Source organism: Myotis lucifugus, unplaced genomic scaffold (genome assembly GCF_000147115.1).
Source record: "Myotis lucifugus unplaced genomic scaffold, Myoluc2.0 scaffold_42, whole genome shotgun sequence".
Taxonomy (NCBI): domain Eukaryota; kingdom Metazoa; phylum Chordata; class Mammalia; order Chiroptera; family Vespertilionidae; genus Myotis; species Myotis lucifugus.
The window spans coordinates 7,376,747-7,395,678 of NW_005871090.1; the positions used below are offsets into that span (position 1 = coordinate 7,376,747).

Sequence of the window (18,932 nt, forward strand, 5' to 3'; positions counted from 1 at the left end):
TTTTCATCTCTCTGTCTTAGCTATAATCTCCTTTTCCTTGGAATGGTCTTAGGAGGCCTTTTTGTCTTGGTTTGCTGTGTTATATCCTGCACAGCTCTGGCAAAATCTTAAAAACAAAATTAAAAAGTAAATGGGCAACAAATCAAATATAACTGTCAATGAAAGAGGGAGAAAATGCATTCATTGGAAATTATGCTATCTGTTTTAGAGACCAATGCCTAGCGCTGGGGTGGGTTTACTATTTATGGGGCAAAGCAACGGGGAAAGAGGTCTAGATCTGCAGCATCCATGGCCCATGTTAAGGACCCTCCAATGGCACAACTTTATACAAGTCACTTGACCCCTCTGGGCTTGCAGAGGGAAGACACTGCTATTCTGACTCTCACAGTTCCCATCCCACTGGGTACAACTTACTGAGATGCACAATTCTATTGCAATAACACTTGATAGGAGCAACACCTCCTGTCCCACCTGCTGAGCTCATAGCAGCTACTTGGATCCATAGACTAGATGAAGGAAATCCATTCCGCAAAGTCATTCCCACCTTGGACTTCCCCAAAGGAGAGTGGGCAGCGCTGCTTGGGCCTCTGACATGGGCAGAGTGGCTTCAGGCATAAGAATCGTATGACTCCACAAGGTTGCTCCCTTGTTGCACGTGCATCCCAAGCTAAATAAACATGACCACCCTTTGATCAGCATCCCCTTCCTGCTGGGTAAAGGGGAAGCGATGCTAATTAAACTCAGAACTCACAGGAATCCCCTGTTCCCGAGGCCATATTTATTTCTTCAGACTAGCTAAAAGGAAAAACTAAAACTTCAAGAAAACACACAAAATATAACCCTGCCTCATCCGTGAGGCTTTTCTGCTTCACTCACATGGTGATTTTTTTAACCTTTTCATCCCAAAGGACTTTTGCATCCCCTCCCTCTGTTAACCAGAGGGCTAAGCAAGGGCATCTAGCATGACCCACGGTGTAAGAGCAGAGTGCCAGGAAAGGCCACGGAGCCATAAGGAAGGAGGGGAGGCAGAGAGGGGCATGTCAAAGGAACCCAGTGGGGAGCAGATATGCAAGAAGGGGGTTACAGAGTTTCAGAGCCCAGTGCAAAAGAAAACGGCAGTTCCCCATGTGCAACATGATTAAGAATGTAGAGCCCTAGCGGGTTTGGCTCAATGGATAGAGCGTCAGCCAGAGGAAGGGTCCCGGTTTGATTCTGGTCAAGGGCACGTACCTCAGTTGTAGGTGGGAAGCAACCAATCGATGTGTCTCTCTCACATCAATGTTTCTCTCTCTGCCTCTTCCCCTCCCTTCTACTGTCCCTAAAAATCAATGGAAAAATATCCTTGGGTGAGAAAAAAAAAAAAGAACAAACAGAAAAAGAATGTCAAGACACTGATAGCAGAGCATAAGCGCAGTACAGGGTCCCTCGTGCATGGGCCACAGCCGTGGAGCTGGCCCTGGGTGTTTGGTGACTGGGACCTGCTGCCCCTTCCAACAGTGTTCTGACCCCAGAACCCCATTTCCACAAACCCCTCTAAGCTGTCCGAGACACGGGGGTTTGAAGGCACTCCAAGTAAGGGGATGCGTTGTTACTATCTTCTCTTCTCCCAAAACTCTGTTTGCTTGTCCAGGACGGGGGAGGGTTAGCTGAGAGGTGACCTCTCACAGGCGCTAGAAACCTTCCCCAAAGGACCGAATGTGAAGGCAGAAGCCATGCCTGCCAGCCAATCTACTTCTCCTCAGTTGTGAAGAGAAGAAAAAATGAGCAATAATTGAGCATGTTCTCTGCTCCAGACACTTTTGTATAGAATAGTTCATTTAATTAGGGAGGGAAGGGTGCCATTCAATCCTCAGAATATTGAATTGTATGCCCCATTAAATATGTCTCCAAAGTGGTCTATCCCCCTGTCTGATTTTTCTCCTGTGACCTTTCTGGCTCAGTCCCTTAGCACCTGTGGGAGTGCATCAGAGGGGGAGGGAAGGAGACCTCCCCTAAAAGAGTTTAATTTCCTGATAGATTGGAAGGAAGTGTGAATGTTAAGTTCAAGAATAAAGCCACTTAATTTTTTCCATTTTTTTGAGGGCAGAAGACAACAGAAGTCAGGGTTGGGGAGCATTACCTTTCCCGCTGGGTCGAGGGCTGAGAGAGGCTCCACGGCCCGTGGGGAATAGAGTGACAGGCACTTCAAAGAGGGTGGAGCTCAGCCTGGCAGAAAGACCAGAAAGAGGTAGTCACCATCTCCAATTCATCAAGCCACACAGATGGTCAGGGGGTAAAAGTGACCCACTAATTATGAGCAAAAATAACAAAAGCGTTCCCTAGATCAAACTTCTCACGAACCACATAAACATTTGCACACTGGATGAGAATGTAAAGGAAATAATCATTGCTTTGAGCTCAAGTCACAAACTGTGAAACACAGAAACATTGTAAAGTGGGAATTGCTTATAATCTCACAATGCCACTACTATGTTGAACAGGGGGTTTTTTTGTTGTTGTTTTGGGGGTTTTTGTTAATATATTTTTATTGATTTGAGAGAGGAAGAAAGAGGGAGAGATAGAAACACCAATGACGAGAGAGAATCATTGATTGGGTGCCTCCTGCATGCCTCACACTGGGGATCGAGCCCACAATCCATGCATGTGCCCTGTCCGGGAATCGAACCATGATGTCCTGGTTCATAAGTCGATGCTCAATCACTGAGCCATGTCAGCTGGGCAGTTGTTGTTTTGTTTTTTAATAAAACAATGCCCATCCCAGGCTGAAGTATTTAGGGTAACCAGGGTTTAATATCTCCAATTTGTTATTTTTTAAATAATATGAAATATATATATATATATATATATATATATATATATAGAGAGAGAGAGAGAGAGAGAGAGAAAGCAGTTGAGACAAAACATAACAAAACATAAGCAACTGGTGAATCTGTGTAAAAAGCATTCGGGAGTTGCTTGTTCAATGCTTATAACATTTCTATCAACTTGAAATTAGTATATTAAGACTTATTTTCATAAATGTGTGCATAAAATGTTCACTGTGACATAAATATAATTTGGAATTATGCATGATACATTGACCGTAACGAGAGGAAAAAAATCTTACTTTCCCTGTTAAACACTCAAGTAATTGCTGCTAAGACAGAGCACCCAGAGAAAAGAAAGAACTGCTCTTTGTGGGATACTTCTGGGCGCTTCTATTTTAATTCAATCTAAACCTCAAATAGCATGCTGAACCGGTTTGGCTCAGTGGATGGAGCGTCGGCCTGCGGACTCAAGGGTCCCAGGTTCGATTCCGGTCGGGGGCATGTACCCTGGTTGCGGGCACATCCCCAGTGGGGGGCGTGCAGGAGGCAGCTGATCGATCTCTCTCATCAATGTTTCTAACTCTCTATCCCTCTCCCTTCTTCTCTGTAAAAAATCAATAAAATATATTTTAAAAAAATAAATAAATAAACCTCAAATAGCAGCAAGAATGAATCAAAGAATCACAACTAAATAGAGAATCAGAATCCTTATATGAAGCAGTGGTCTCCAATCTGCTTTCTGATGATAAAATTTGATATGAATATCCATACAGCCATAGATGTAGATGTAGCTGTAGATAAAGATACAGATAACATAGATGTAGGGGTAAGTTAGGAGTGGGTAGAGATGATATTGATGTAGTTGTAAGTGTAAGTATAGATGTATATAATGTATATAATATAAATATAGGTATGGATATAGATGATATACCAGTAAATGTAGATGTAGGTGTAGGTATAAGTATAGACTTAGATGGTGTGATTGTAGATGATATAGATGATACAGATAATACAGATGTAGATAATGTAGTGTGTAGTTGTAGATAAAATAAATGTAGGTATAAGTATAGATGATATATACTGTATGTAGATTGTGCACATGTAAGTTTAAGTGTAGGCATAGATATAGATGATATAGGTAGAGATGTAGATGATGTAGGTAATGTAGATGTGCACATACATGTAGATGGTGTAGATACAGATATAAATGTAGATGTAGGTTTAAGTGTGGACATAGATGATGTAGAATAGAAGATGTAGATTTAGGTCAGGTAAAGGTGTAGATGTAGATGAGATAGAGACAGACTGAGATTTACTTCCCAGCTTGAAGTGAGTGGCGCTCAAGTCACAGCTCCATTACAAACAAGACCAGCTAGCATATTGATGGCCACCTTACAGACCCAACCAGGTGGTACAAATCATGCTGGCAGTAGCAGTAATAACACCAATCACTCGAAGTACTTGTGATACCAGGCACTGTGCTAGGAACCTCACCTGCAGCATCTCCTTAAATACTCCTGATCATTCCATCTGCTAAGACAGTTATGTCCCCAGAGGCCCGTGGAGCAAATAGTAGCCTTCTCCATGAGGCCTTTTCTGACTGCCCAACTCAAAATTTGAAGCATTCCCACCATCAGCCTCATCTCCATTCCCCTCTTCCCTGCTATAATCTTCTCCACAGCACTTGTCAGAGGTCATACTCCCTCTGTTACACAGTCATTCATCATCTGCCACCCCCACTAGGATTCAAGGCCCATGAGACCATGGATTTTTGTGTTTCACTCCCTGCCACCTGCCCACTGCCTAGAGCTGGCACACAGAATGCACTCAACAAGGATCCGTGGAATGAGTGAGTGAGCAGCATGGAGAGAGAGGCACTCCCTGGCTGTCCCTCTGTGACCACACCTGTTGCCTTCGTTCTCAATGATCCGATGATAGCGGTGCAGCTCGTTCTTCAGGGTTTGCTGGGCGACCACCAGCTGCCGGCAGTCATAGGAAGACTTCTCCAGGCTCCTCTCAGTCTCTTCAATCTCCTTCCTCAGGGTTTCAATCTGTTCATTATAAAGCTGAATCTCGTCATCGTAACACTCGTGGGCGTCTTTAATAGCTTGTTCCAGGGTCACTGTCTGTGGGCAAAGACACAGTTGTAAGGAAACCCATCCCATCCTCTCCCTTAAGACCCAGACTTGACAGGGAAAATCTGGACTCGGCGTGTCAAGTTTTGTTTATTTCTCATCAGCGATGGAATCATTTTGGAATCCTTAAGCCCAAGAGGAATGTGAAAACTGAGCTCCCTCTCCTCACACCTGCACAGCACCCAAGGAAGTCAGCCCTCAACGTAGCCCCCCAAAGGCAGTCTGAAGATGACAACCTCAGGAAATAAGAAGACTGCTGTCCATGGAATAAAATGTACAACTCAAATAAAGTATAATCTTCATACTTTAATGTGTTGGCATAAATCTGATAGCCAAAAAATAAGTAAAAAGAACAGATACTAAACAGATAAGATGCCAATTTTACTGAAATAATTCAGGGGGAAAGTGTTTCCTTGTTCTTATTTAATCACTATGGTGCTTTAACTTTCCCCTGATTATATGTTTTGGTAGCCAAAATGTGTGTGCGTGTGTGCACGTGTGTTTGCATGTGTGTGCACATTCGTGTCTACATAAAATAACTTCAGGGAAATACTATTTACATATTAATTCAAGGGAAGTCAAAATTAAGGTGGGAAAATAGAAAAAGTGGCCTTATATTCACTTTTAGAGCTTCTGACAATGTACAAAGAGCCATTTACAAAACCAGAAACAGATTCAGTGGTTGCTAGCGGCAAGCAGGAGGTGGGGAAGGGGTTGACCACAGCTGAGGGAATTTTGAGTGAGGGAACTGTCCTAAATCTTGATTGTGGGTGGGTTACTGCATACACATGTCAAACAGGCATACTGTGCACTGAAGATGGTGACACTATATGTAAAGATCACCTCAGTTTAAAAAATTATGAGACCCTTGGAAACGTGATCCATCACTGGACACTTAGTGATATTATAGGATTACTATTAACTTTAAAGGTGGGTTAATGGTCTTGCATTCTATAAAAATAACCTCCGCCTGCTGGACATGTATGTGGAGATGTTGCTGGGTAAGATGACATGGTGTTGGGACTGCTTCAGAATTCCACCAGGGGGCATGGGCGGGAGGATGGAGACCTGGGGTCCTGAGACTGTCCTCTCACTTTTATCTGTTTGAAGTGTTCAGAACAAAGAGTAAAAGAAAAGACTGTGTATGAAGAGACCTATCGCTCCCTTTGGGTAGGGGTTCCCCAGCCTGGAGTGAGAGAGTAATGACTGTGTTGGTGAGTTCTAATGTGGATCAACTCATCAGCCTCACAGCCTTAGGCTGTTGTTATTCCCACTTTACAGATGAGGAAACTGAGGCACATAGGCAGTGACTTGCCCACAGATACCACAGCAGGATTCAGACCCACCTGTGTGGGCTGAGACACTTTCAGGAACTAAGGACCCTGCTGCCTCAGCCTCCTCCCAGCTGTTGAGAAACTGTGCACACTCATGCGCACACACACACACTCCCAGGCCCAGGGAAAACTCCTCATTTCCACAGATGGACAGGCAAGTATCAGCCTACTCTTACAGAAGACACAAGACACAGGGGACTCGGTGTGAGCCCCATCAGCCCGCCCCCCCCCCCCTCCAAGTGTGTTTTCACTAGGAAAATGTCATCTGTAATCTTTGGACCACCAGGGCAAGCATGATCTTTCTTATATCTCATGAGTTGGTGGGTGGTTGGTGGCTGTCCTGTGGTAGAGTCTGTGGGAGGACCACCTGCCTGCCCAGGGCAGGAGGCTCCATGGATAAGTCACAACCTATGAATGGCACTGGTGCTCCACGTGGTTCTGCCTGAGAAACCAAGATTCCAAAGTCCAGTGACGAGGTTTATAAAACTGGACTTACACCCACATCTATGTGGCCCTTACAGCTCAATCATTTAAACTATTCATCAGTAGGAGGGGTGTTCAGGAAAAATAATAAGAGGCCCACCTTCACCAGCTCCAAGGAGGCTCACGCGATGTATCTGGGTGAGCTACCTCAGCACAGGCGTAGGGCGCTGTCCAACACCAGCCTGGCTGTCGGAGAACTAGACACAGACCCTCTGTCTAGGAGCCCACAGTTCCGTGGGGAAGGCAGCCCGGTCACAAAGACATGCCCCGGGCACCACGGAGCACACAGAGAGGCCCTCTGGTGCTAAAGGGTGACAGAGAAGGCTTCCAGGGGATAGTGGGACAGGTCCTGAAGAGAAAAGGGACTCCCAGAAAGAGAAGTGATGAGCAAAGGGGCAGGTGCCAGGAGCCACAGGACCACAGGAGAAGAGACTGCAGCCCACAGCCAGTCCAGGGCTTCTTGGAGGAAAGCAGCCAAGTGGACAGTGGACAAAGGCAGGCGGAAGGTGTGTGCCATGCGGCAACTTGAACTTCCTGAGCTTGGCAGTAAAGGTTGAATGAAAGAGTAAGTGTTCGAGCACAGCTGTGGGCTTGCCTTTGCACAGCAGGGGTAGACAGGGACCCAGGACAGTGCCTCACAGTGAACCCCAGCTGAAGGGTGACCTCCTGCTCAGTCCTCTTAGGCCCCCAGACTCCTTTGGATCCAAGGTCATTTTTAAAAAGGAAATGGCCTTGGCTGGGTGGCTCAGTTGGGTGGAGCATCATCCCATGCACCAAAAGGTTGCGGGTTCAATTCCTGGTCAGGGCGCATACAGGGTGCAACTGACAGATGTTTCTCTCTCTTCCTTCCTCTATCTCTCTTTCTTTCTCTCCCTTCCTTTCTCTAAAAATCAATAAAATCATATCCTTGGTAAAGATTTTTTAAAAAAAAAAAAAAAGGAAACAAGAAATCAAGTCTTCACTGACTACACAGTCTTACCCAAACCTACCACCAGGTGGTGCTAAGTGACTTCAATGAGAATATCATAATTGTTGGTAGCTTTACACTTTCCAACACATTTTTTCACTTTCCTGTCACAGAAATTCTCAGTCAACGCAATTTAGGCAACCTCCTATAAGAAGTGCCACCCCCAAAGGGATGGGTGCTGTGTCTCTCATCCTGTGGATTAGTATCCTGGAACTTGAGCCTGTGGAAACATCTGGAGGGCCTGTTGGAACAAAGCTTGCTGATTCGGTAGGTCCGGGATGGGTCCATGAGTGTGCAGGTCTGTCAAGTTCCCAGGTGCTGCTGATGCTGCTGGTTCAGAGACCTTCCCTGTAGGCCCCTGCTATGGAGGGTTCTGGAAGCATCAGATGTCCTAAACACAGGCAGAACCAGCTGCCACAGTCCTGCCCAGCTGGAGCCCTCAGGCCACAAGGGGCTCTCCCTCCTCTATCCCCCACCAAGTCCCACAGTCATAGCTGGCCTCAGTTTAGCTACTACTTTGTGCAGCCACTAAAACCTTTTAAAATCAGCAAAAAGCCAACCATCAACACCTCCTGAATAAGGCTGTGGAGGACCCGAGCCAGGGACTCAGGTGGACCAAATGTAGAACATTCTGACCCAACCTGGTACCCACCTTACCCCAGCGTGGTTCCTAGACTGACAGCAGCACCTGGGAACCTAGAAATGCAAATTCTTGGGTCATACCTACTGAGTCAGAAACTCTTGGGTAGGCCCAGCCACATCTGTATTTTAATTAAAGCTAGCTAAGCAAAATTCCAGTCCCCGTGGCCTTTGCCCCTTGGTGTTACACTCATGAATGTGTTCGTTACATGTTGACAGGGACTCTGCAGATATAATTAAGGTTCTTAATCAGTTGACCTTAAAAAATACAAAGATTATTCTAGTTATTTCTAATCACGTGAGACCTTAAAAGCAGACGTCAGAATAAGACGCACAAGAAAGATTCGCAGTGCCATGGCTGGCTTTGAACATGGAGGGGGCCACAACCAAGGAATGCGGGTGGCCTCTAGAACAGTGATGGCGAACCTTTTGAGCTCGGCGTGTCAGCATTTTGAAAAACTCTAACTTAACTCTGGTGCCGTGTCACATATAGAAATTTTTTGATATTTGCAACCATAGTAAAACAAAGACTTATATTTTTGATATTTATTTTTTATATTTAAATGCCATTTAACAAAGAAAAATCAACCAAAAAAATGAGTTCGCGTGTCACCTCTGACACGCGTGTCATAGGTTCGCCATCACTGCTCTAGAACAACTTCTAGCCAACAGCCAGCAAAGAAACAGGGTCCTCGGGCCCACAGGCACACAGAATTGAATTCTGCTAACCCCTTGATGGACACTGGAAGCAATTCTCCCCCGGAGCCTCCAGATGAGGGTACCCAGGCAGGCCAACATCTTTATTTCAGCCTGTGAGACCCAGAACCAGCCTGCCCAGACTTCTGACCTCCAGGACTGTGAGATAAAGGAGTGCTGTTTGAGCCCCTGCATCTGTGGTAATTCATTGTGGCAGAAAGAGGAAACTAACACAACTTGGGTTTCATCAGACTTACTGCTATAGTTTGTTACAGTAGTCGCCCCCTGACCCGAGGGGGATATGACCCAGGACCCCTAGTGGATGCCTAAAACTGAAGATAGTACCGAACTTTCACCTTTTTCCAGTTAAAGGAAGCACTTTACAGATTCTCTTTGGCATATACGAATTGCCAGCATCACTACTCTTGTGCTTTGGGGCCATTATTAAGTAAAAGAATGGTTACTTGAACACTGTGATACCACAACAGTGGATCTGATAACCCCAGATGACTTCTAGATGACTAACAGGCAGAAAACATATATAGTGTGGAGACGCTGGACAAAGGGATGATTCACACCCTGGGTGGGAGGGAGAGGGACGGCACAGGATTTCATCATACTACTCAGAACAGCACTCAATTTAAAACTAGCGGGTTGTTGATTTCTGGAATTTTCCATTTAATATTTTCAGACCACAGTTGACCGTAGATAACTGAAATCATGGAAAGTGAAACCACAGTTAAGGGAGACTAGTGTATATAATATAAACACACATATTATTATATAGGATATGCTTTGGTAATATTTTGATAATTGTTTCAATATCATTGGTTTCCTCTTCATTATATGTACTTTATTGTATGTATATATATTTAACATTTTTCTGAGGGGGGTCCATGGGCTTTTATTATATAGGATACACACACTTCTATATATACATATATACATGTACATATTACACAAATGTACACATACACACATGTGCATACACACACACAAAATACACACGCCTGCCGTCTACCCTCTCAGAGCCTCAGAGGAAGCCAAACACTACCAAGTTACCAAAGCGTGTACCATGGAAACAGGATGGAGCTTTTCTGTTGAGTTTAGTTTTCAAAATAAGATGTAGCCCCTAAAAGTGGGGGTGGAATTGAGAGTTTTCCACTAAGAAATTCTAAGCAGGGCAAATACTCTTTCCCACATTTGTAATCCAAAGGAGCAATTTGCAGTCATGAGGAGAGAAACAGGAAGCACACATTTGAGGAAGTGTAGAATAAAAATCCCAACATGTGTCCATTTCCTCTTATTTTTAAAAACAATGTTAAGTTTAAACTAGGCAACCCCGGGCACATAGGCGTGTTGAGTTTGTGAGAATCACTGAACTGGATACGTGTGCACTCCTCTGACACTGAATAAACGTGTTGTTAACCCTGGTTCACACAGGTGGCTGAATGCCCCACAGGAAGCTGTAGACAAGAGGACGCAGGGCCTACCTGGGCCTGCAGCTCGGCTCTCTGCGCCTGCAGGAGAGACAGGACCTCCCAGCCCTCCTCCAGCTGACTCTGAAGGGCTGTCGCCTCTCGTTCCATCAGGAGCTTCTCCTGCACAAAGAAGGCCAGACTCAGCACTCACACACGCTTGGTGTACCAAGGAATCCAAAAAGGAAAGGGACAAGACATGGGACCCCGTTATGTTCTGCATGTTTGTCCCCCCTCTTACAAATCCATATGCTGAAGCCCTAACCCCCCATGGGATGGCATCTGGAGGTGGGACCTTTGGGAGGTCATTATTTAAATGAGGTTATGAGGGTGGGGCCCCCAGGATGGAATTAGTGTCCTTATAAGAAAAGACACCAGAGCTCGCCCTCTCTTTGTGCTGCATCCTAAAAAGACAATGTGAGGACACGCAGGAGGGTGACATATGCAAGCCAGAAAGTGGGTTTGCACCAGGAACTAAACCTGCCAGCACCATGATCTTGGACTTGAAGCCTCCAGGACTGTGAAAAATACATGCCTGTTGTTTGAGTCATCCAGTCTGTCTCCAACATCTGAGCCATTAATGCTGTGAGGGCAAGTAAAGTGCAGAGACAGTGTCGGGAGACCTGTACTTTAGACCCGGTTGTGCCACAAACTGGATAAGAGATTCTGGACAAGGCCCCTTCCCTTCTGTCTAAAGGAAAACTTGGAAGGCAGTTTCTCATTGGGTTCTATTCTCTGTGTCTGTGCAGGCAGCCGGGTCAGTAGGACCCCTGAGCCATCAACTCTGCTAAGACATGGCTGCTTCACAAAGCAGAGGTCAAGGGCACAAGGGAAGCCAGGGACATGGTGAGGCAGCTGCACCACCTATCAGTGCTCCACGGAACGTCCTGGAGATCTCGAAACCTCTCCACTCTCTGCAGAACAGGCACCCGTTTCCAACACACCTCTCCACTGTGTATTGGGAAACGTCCAAATCGCTTCACGAGAGCCTGGCTGGTCAAGAGCAGTGCCTTCTGACGCAGGGCATGTGGCCTCACAGCCAGGCAAAATCAGAAACAAGCATTTTCCCAGTGCACCCGTGTTCAAGGCCACAGGCTTAAGGCGGCCCCCTGCTCTCCAACACCCTGCAAAGTGGCTGGAGCAACCACACAGGCAGAGAGACAGCTAGAGCAAGATGACACGCTAAAAGGGAGGAAGTGAGAGTGTGGCCCTGTGGCCTGACCCCACGGGGAAGGCAGGACTTGAGATGTAACTGCACAGGAACCTTCTCCCGGTGTGCAGTTCTGTGTTTCTGGATGCATGCTCTCAGTGGCTCTCCGTTTGTTTGTCTCTGTCCTCTTTGTTTCTCTGGGTCTCAGTCCCCACCTCAAAGATGCAGACAAGAGGGTGGCTGGGAGCAGAAGGGGCCACGTGCCCATGTGTACCAGGAAATGGAGGATATATACCACACTGCAAACTCTAGACCTGCAGCCTCGGGATGGAGAGACTGCCTCCCTCCAGCACCCTGCCCGCTTGTCTGGCTCCACCTTCCTCATCTCACATCCCTCCCCACACCTGCCTACAGGGTGCCACTCACATAGTTGGCCCTTGGATACTTATTAAAGAGGAAGGAAGACAGCCCTGCAGCTGTCACTGGTAACTGGCACTAACCGCCAGGCCGTGATGCTCCCTACCATCCTATATAAAAAAAGCCTAATATGCTAAGTGTCCAGTCGCCCATTCAACCAATCAAAGCGTAATATTCTAATGCTATGCTAAGGCAGTGGTTCTCAACCTGTGGGTCGCGACCCCTTTGGGGGTCAAACGACCCTTTCACAGGGGTCGCCTAAGACCATCGGAAAACACATATATAATTACATATTGTTTTTGCGATTCATCACTATGCTTTAATTATGTTCAATTTGTAACAATGAAATTGGGGGTCACCACAACATGAGGAACTGTATTAAAGGGTCATGGCATTAGGAAGGTTGAGAACCACTGTGCTAAGGCCACTCAACCGCTTGCTATGACGTGCACTGACCACCAGGGGGCAGACGCTCCAATCAGTAGATTAGCTTGCTGCTGGGGTCCGGCCGATTGGGACTGAGTGAGACAGGCTGGACATGCCCTGGAGCCCTCCCGCGGTCTCTCCCCGGCTGGCCAACCTCCCGCATCCCTCCCCGGCCCCAATCGTGCACCAGTGGGGTCCCTCAGTGGATGTCGGAGAACCTGTGCCCTCTCGAAATCTGGAACCCCTTGGGGGATGTCGGAGAGCCGGGTTCAGCCCAATCCCGCAGGCCAGGCCAAGGGACCCCACTGGTGCACGAATTTGTGCACTGGGCCTCTAGTAAACTTATAAACAATGCCACTCCCAATATCTAAAGATGTCACTCTGGGGCCATGGGGGAACCAGACAGAAACAAGACCCTCTGAAACTGTGCCTAAGCTCAGACCAAAAGACCTCTGTGCAACCACAGAAATGGCCAACCATCCACTCTCCCTGATAACACAAGTGATGCTGCTGAATTGCCAGGTACAGCTTTAGCCACACTCCATTTCTCTGCCCCCTTGAGAGAAATGATCAAGATACTCAGCCATAGGACCAGCCCCTTATGAGAGCACCCAGCCCAGAGCAGGGCCCTGCCTACCTGACCCTCCCCCACAGATACCCTGCAAGTCTCCACCGTGTACACCCACCCTTCCTGCAGTGAAAAATGAACTCAGCTTTATGTGACTACAGGTGTGAACCCAGTGGCCTCTGGTGAGAGGGCACTGATATGATGCTTACTGACATGTTAACCAGTTGACCTGTGTTCCTGTAATTAGCACCGCTAATTACACCCTCATTTGAGCAAACGTGGCAGACCTGTTTTTTAAGACATTAACAAGAATCAATGAAACAAACCTGAAAGTGACCGTTTAACTCATCTGTAGAGCTTTTAAGCTAAGATTAGTAAAGAATGTGGTATCTGTGTTTCTCCATCTTTAACATGCACATGGATCCCTGGAGATCTTGCTAAAATGGAGATTTTTATGCAAATTCTGCATTTCTAACAAGTTCCTGGCGATGCTAATGATCCACTAATGATCATTGATGCTCTCAAAGTAAGTCCAGACAGTCTCTATAATCTTACAACTCAGAAGAATTCTGTTACAGGGAAAAGATGATATGATTTTAAAAGCATGCTACGGCCCAGCCAGTGTGGCTCAGTGGTTGAGCATTGACCTATGAACCAGAAGGTTACAGTTTGATTCCCAGTCAGGGCACATGCCCAGGTTTCAGGCTCGATCCTCCAGTGTGGGGTGTGCAGGAGGCAGCTTGAGAGTTAAGTGGAGAAGGAATGTGGAATATTATTGGGAATAATGTTTTACATCCAAATCCCCATTTTTTAAAAGTCATCTTCATTCATTTTTATCCTTTCCTAATAGTTTTTAAGCCACTAACTTGCAGAGCCGGATCTTGAAAATATAGTCACTAATTACCTGAATCTCTCTGTATTCAAATTTTATTGTCAAATTCATATGAGGAATAAGAAAACCCAATCTAAAAATGAGCAAAAGATTTGAGTAGATATTCCAACAAAGAAAATGTACAGATGGCAAATAAGGACGTGAAAAGATGTTCACCATCATTAGTCCTTAGGTGAGGCAGGTAGAACCACAGTGAGATGCACAACATTCCTATTCGAAGAGCAACCAACAAAAGCAAATAAACACCTGACATGCCCAGTGCAGCCAAGATCCAAAGCAACACAAACTCCCAAACACTGCCGGTGAGGATGCAGAAAGGCTGCAGGGCATTGGAAACAGTCTGGCCGTTTCTATAAACTATACAAGGAAGAACAGTCCATGGTTTTCAAGAGAAAACTCCTAAGAAAACGGTCAGGGAAACAATTTATATCCTCAGATGTCTAAAGAGCAGCGTTCACAGTCTGAGAAGGAGAACAAGAGTAAACTTCACATGTGAACACAAAGCCGAGTGGGGAGGAGCTAACCCACCGCAGCTCCCTGCAGTCCATCCACCTGACACCTTTCCCCTTTCCGGGGGTGTGTGAACTAGGCCCAAGGTGCTGTAACAAGGACCTCCAGATGCACTTTCCTGCAGCCTGGGCCCCCGCTCTTACCTCCCTCGTCCCATCTGTAATGGCGGCTGCTTGAGGGGTGGTTTGGATGATCTGCTGCAGGAGGCTGTTGTAGGTCTGAATTTCCAGAAGATTCTGTCAGAGGGAAGACAACATTCTCATTAAAACCTGAGTTTCTCCCTCCGGGACCAGGTGACCCCAGGATGAAGGCTTCCTCATAGTCCACTGTCACAAAGAGCACAGGCCACGATCTTCACATCTCCAATCTTCACAAGATCAACGGGCCGATGGATAACAGGCTCGGTTTGCTTCATTCCCCATCAGTTACGTGCATGCTTTGCTGCTGTCTTCACAGGGCCCTGCAGACAGGGCTAAGGGGGGAAGCAGAGGAGGACCAAGCCCCAGAGGGTACAAAGGGCCCTTTCTGACCCCAGAGCTGGGCACTGCTTCAAAGAACAGAATTTGGTTGTGGGTCCCAGACAAAATCACTTGCTAGCTGCATGTGGCCGCAGGCAAGCTATTAATAGCTCCTAAAACTCAGGCTCTTCTATAAAAGTGGGATCACAATCTAAAGAGCACTGTGCCCAGCTCCGTGCGTGAGGACTGATGACACGTCTCACAGCTGTGCCCGCTCCAGGCAATGGTTATCTTGTTCAGGAAGTAGCTCAACTCCTCCCAATCCAGTCCCACCCAACCCAGGCCAGTGACTAGATGGCACAGGAGTAGAAAAAAACAGCCCTCTTACCTCAGGTGGGAACAGCCTAGTGGGGTGAGACTCATGACCCAGAGCCCCCAACCCAGCGGTGGGATCAGACTGAGGCTCCAGCTGAACCGGGGCCAGCCCAGTTCCCACCCCTATGCTCCTCTTCCTCCCTCCCTTTCTCCTAGGTGCTCTTCAGCCAAATAGCAATCACACAAAAATCACCACCTTAGGCCCTGACCAGTTTGGCTCAGTGGATAGAGCATCGACCTGCAGACTGAAGGGTCCCGGGTTCAATTCCAGCCAAGGGCATGTACCTTGGTTGCAGGCACATCCCCAGTCAGGGGTATGCAAGAGGCAGCTGATCGATGTTTCTCTCTCATCGATGTTTCTAACTCTCTATCCCTCTCCCTTCTTCTCTGTAAAAAATCAATAAATATATATATTTTTTAAAATCACCACCTTAGGCTCTGCTGACAGGGAACCTGACCTAAGACACTATCTTAAGAGGCTGTTGTTGGGATCCAATGAGATAATGCACAGAAGTGTCATAGTGTGAGCGCTCACCATTATTATTATTATTATTATTATTATTATTATTATTACTAGAGGCCTGGTGCACAAAATTTGTGCACTTGGCGGGGGGAGGGTGTCCCTCAGCCCAGCCTGCACCCTCTCGCAGTCCGGGAGCCCTAGGGGATGTCTGACTGATGGAGTGGGCCTAAGCCATCAGTTGGACATCCTTAGTGCTGCCACGGAGGCAGGAGAGACTCCTGCCACTGCCACTGCTGCTGCCACTGCACTCTCCAGCCATGAGCCCAGCTTCTGGCTGAGCAGTGCTCCCTCTGTGGGAGCACACTGACCACCAAGGGGCAGCTCCTGCATTGAGCGTCCACCCCTGGTAGTCAGTGCGTGTCATAGCAACCGGTCGTTCCGCCGTGGGGCCAAAACCGGTTCTCCAACATCCCCAAGGGGTCCCAGATTACGAGAGGGCGCAGGCCAGGCAGAGGGACCCCACCAGTGCACAATTGGGGCCGGGGAGGGAAGAGATGTGGGAGGTTGGCCAGCCAGCGAGGGACCGTGGGAGGGCTCCAGGGCATGTCCAGCCCGTCTCACTCAGTCCCGATCAACTGGACCCCAGCAGCATGCTAACCTACTGATCAGAGCATATGCTCCCTGGTAGTCAGTGCACATCATAGTGAGCGGTTGAGCGGCCTTAGCATATCATTAGCATGTTACACTTTGATTGGTTGAACAGCCAACCAGACAACCAGACACTTAGCATATTAGGCTTTTATTATATAGAATTATTGTAAATTGCCCTGAAGAATGTTTTGAGCTCCTTAGAAACTGCCCCCAGGTACTGCTCCCAGGATTCCAGAAAAGTACAGCAGAGTCAGGAGGGCAGGAGAGGAGGAAGAACCAGGCTGGGCCTGATGGAAAGTTGGAGGAAGCCAACAGGAGGGAACATCCCTTCAGTGCACAGCAACAGGACTGCCTTTGTGCTGAAGCAGGTACACACTGAGGCAGGAAGAGGAGCTAATGCTTGCTGAGCACTGGCCAAGGTCCAGGTTACACCAGGTGCTTCACCTGCATTATCATGGAGCCTCAGTTTGGGTTTCCCCAGAAGAAGACTATTATACATTGAATGCTGTGTCCCTCCCAATTCACAGGTGGAAGTCCTAACCCCCAGTAAGATGGTATCTGGAGGCTGGGCTTTTGAGAAATAATTAGATTTAGATGTGGTCATAAGGGTGGGGCCCTGGGGTGGGATTGGTGCCCTCATAAGAAGAGGCATGAGAGCTGGTTCTCTCTTTCTCTCTCTCTTCAAGCACATGCCCCTGGGAAGGGCCAGGTGAGCACACAGGGAGAAGAGAGGAAGAGGGCCCTCACCAGAATCTCACCAGGCTGGCCCCCTAATCTTGGTGTCCCAGCCTCCAGAACTGTGAGAAATAAATTTCTGTTGCTTATAAGACACTCGATCTGTGGTATTTTTTTATAGCAACTCAAGCTGACATCAACAGATCCTAAGAAAATGGTCTGAGTGCAGCCCCACCAGCGTGGCCCAGTGGTTGAGAATTGACCGATGCACCAGGAGGTTATGGTTTGATTCCCGGTCAGGGCACATGCCCAGGTTTCACGCTTGATCCCCCAATGTGGGGTGTGCAGGGGGCAGCCAATGAATGATTCTCTCTCATCATTGAAGATTCTATCTCTCCCACTCCCTTTCTCTCTGAAATCAATAAAAATATATTTTTTAAAAAGAAAAGAAAACGGTCTGAGTGCAAATAGTTTACTTAGAAAAAGATGCCAGAAAATGTAAGTAGTAGAGTGAGGAGGTGAGATAGGAAGGGCAAGGCAGCCAAAAAGGGGTGTTTTACCAGGTAAGTTACCACTGTGAGCACTGGGAGCTGAGGCCCAGTGGGGATCTCTGGAGGCCGGTGCAGAACAGCAGGTAAGAGATAGCTGGGGACATATCCAGCAACTCACATCCATCACTGGCTAAGGCTGCTCCAGGGCATTCATTTCCCAACACTTCCCACGAGGCAGAGCAGCTCTTGCTGCCGGTAGAAAGTAGGGAGGCAGGGCTGCCTCTATTGGCAGTTAGAGGGAGGCCAGAGCTCACTGCAGAGGTCAGCCCACAGGGTCATGGCCACAGGTCAGCTACAGGGAGTTAACCACACAGCTTTGTAGGAAGGAGAGTCCATCATTGTCATGTTTTTTTGTTTGTTTTTTTGTTGTTGTTTGTCCTCACCTGAGGATATTTCTCCACTGACTTTTAGAGTGGAAGAGAGAGAAACATCGATATGAGAGAGATACACCAATTGGTTGCCTCCTGCATTCACCCGGACCAGGTCCAGGAATCAAGCCTGTAACAAAGGTAGGGGCCCTTGACCAGAATCAAATCCGGGACCCTTCAGTCCTCAGGCTGATGCTCTATCCACTGAACCAAATCCACTAGGGCTGTCATTTGCATTTTAAAGATAAAAAAGCTCAGAGAGGTTAGGCTATTTGTCCATGATCACACAGCTCCAGGATTTGATTTTTTCAGTTCATCAAGGCCCCCCCCCAAGTCAGGCCTTTAGGAAGCTGGTGGGTTAGGGGGCAGAAAAGAGCATTACATGAGAGGAGGCCCCTGAATGCCTCAATTGGCTCAGAGGAAGAGTTAAAACATATATATTGCATTTTCTGAGCTGAAACAATTTATAGGCTGTAGTTTATCCAAGACATATCTATGTAAAATCTCTCTGTGAACTGTAGTGTACTAGTTCCCAACACCCCACCCAACACACACACACACTTTTGCCTCCTCCTCAACACATGTCTGGCTCACTAAGAACTGTCTAGCAACCCACCCATCTCCCATTTGATTCTGGAGCAATGCACACAAAAGTAACCCAGTCTAGCAGTCTCACTTTTCAGCCACGAGTGCCCTGGACTGCCTGGGAGAAGAGCATCAGAAGGGCTGTGGTTACCTTTTTGTACCTGTCCTTTGCTGCACTGATATCGTCCTGCAGAAACTGGGCCTCAATCTGAAGGTGCAGATTGCGCAGTAAGGCTTCATCAGCTTCCTGCAATGAGAGAGCATCACACATCCGACTCTGTCGGGCACAGAGATGGGTGTGGAA

General features: G+C 47.2%; 1 protein-coding gene across 1 annotated transcript in view; it reads right to left on the reverse strand.

Annotated features, from left to right (window-relative positions):
- Positions 1-20: 20 nt before the first annotated feature.
- The window catches only part of BFSP1 (beaded filament structural protein 1), a 30,705-nt gene continuing 11,793 nt past the window's right edge, over positions 21-18,932 (reverse strand). Inside the window, exons 3-10 of the mRNA XM_023753215.1 lie at positions 18,780-18,875; positions 14,646-14,738; positions 10,555-10,662; positions 4,713-4,933; positions 2,120-2,205; positions 1,269-1,318; positions 545-587; positions 21-106 (exon numbers count right to left, since the gene is read on the reverse strand). Coding sequence (XP_023608983.1) covers positions 21-106; positions 545-587; positions 1,269-1,318; positions 2,120-2,205; positions 4,713-4,933; positions 10,555-10,662; positions 14,646-14,738; positions 18,780-18,875 — 783 coding nt within the window. The remainder of the gene's footprint in view (positions 107-544; positions 588-1,268; positions 1,319-2,119; positions 2,206-4,712; positions 4,934-10,554; positions 10,663-14,645; positions 14,739-18,779; positions 18,876-18,932) is intronic.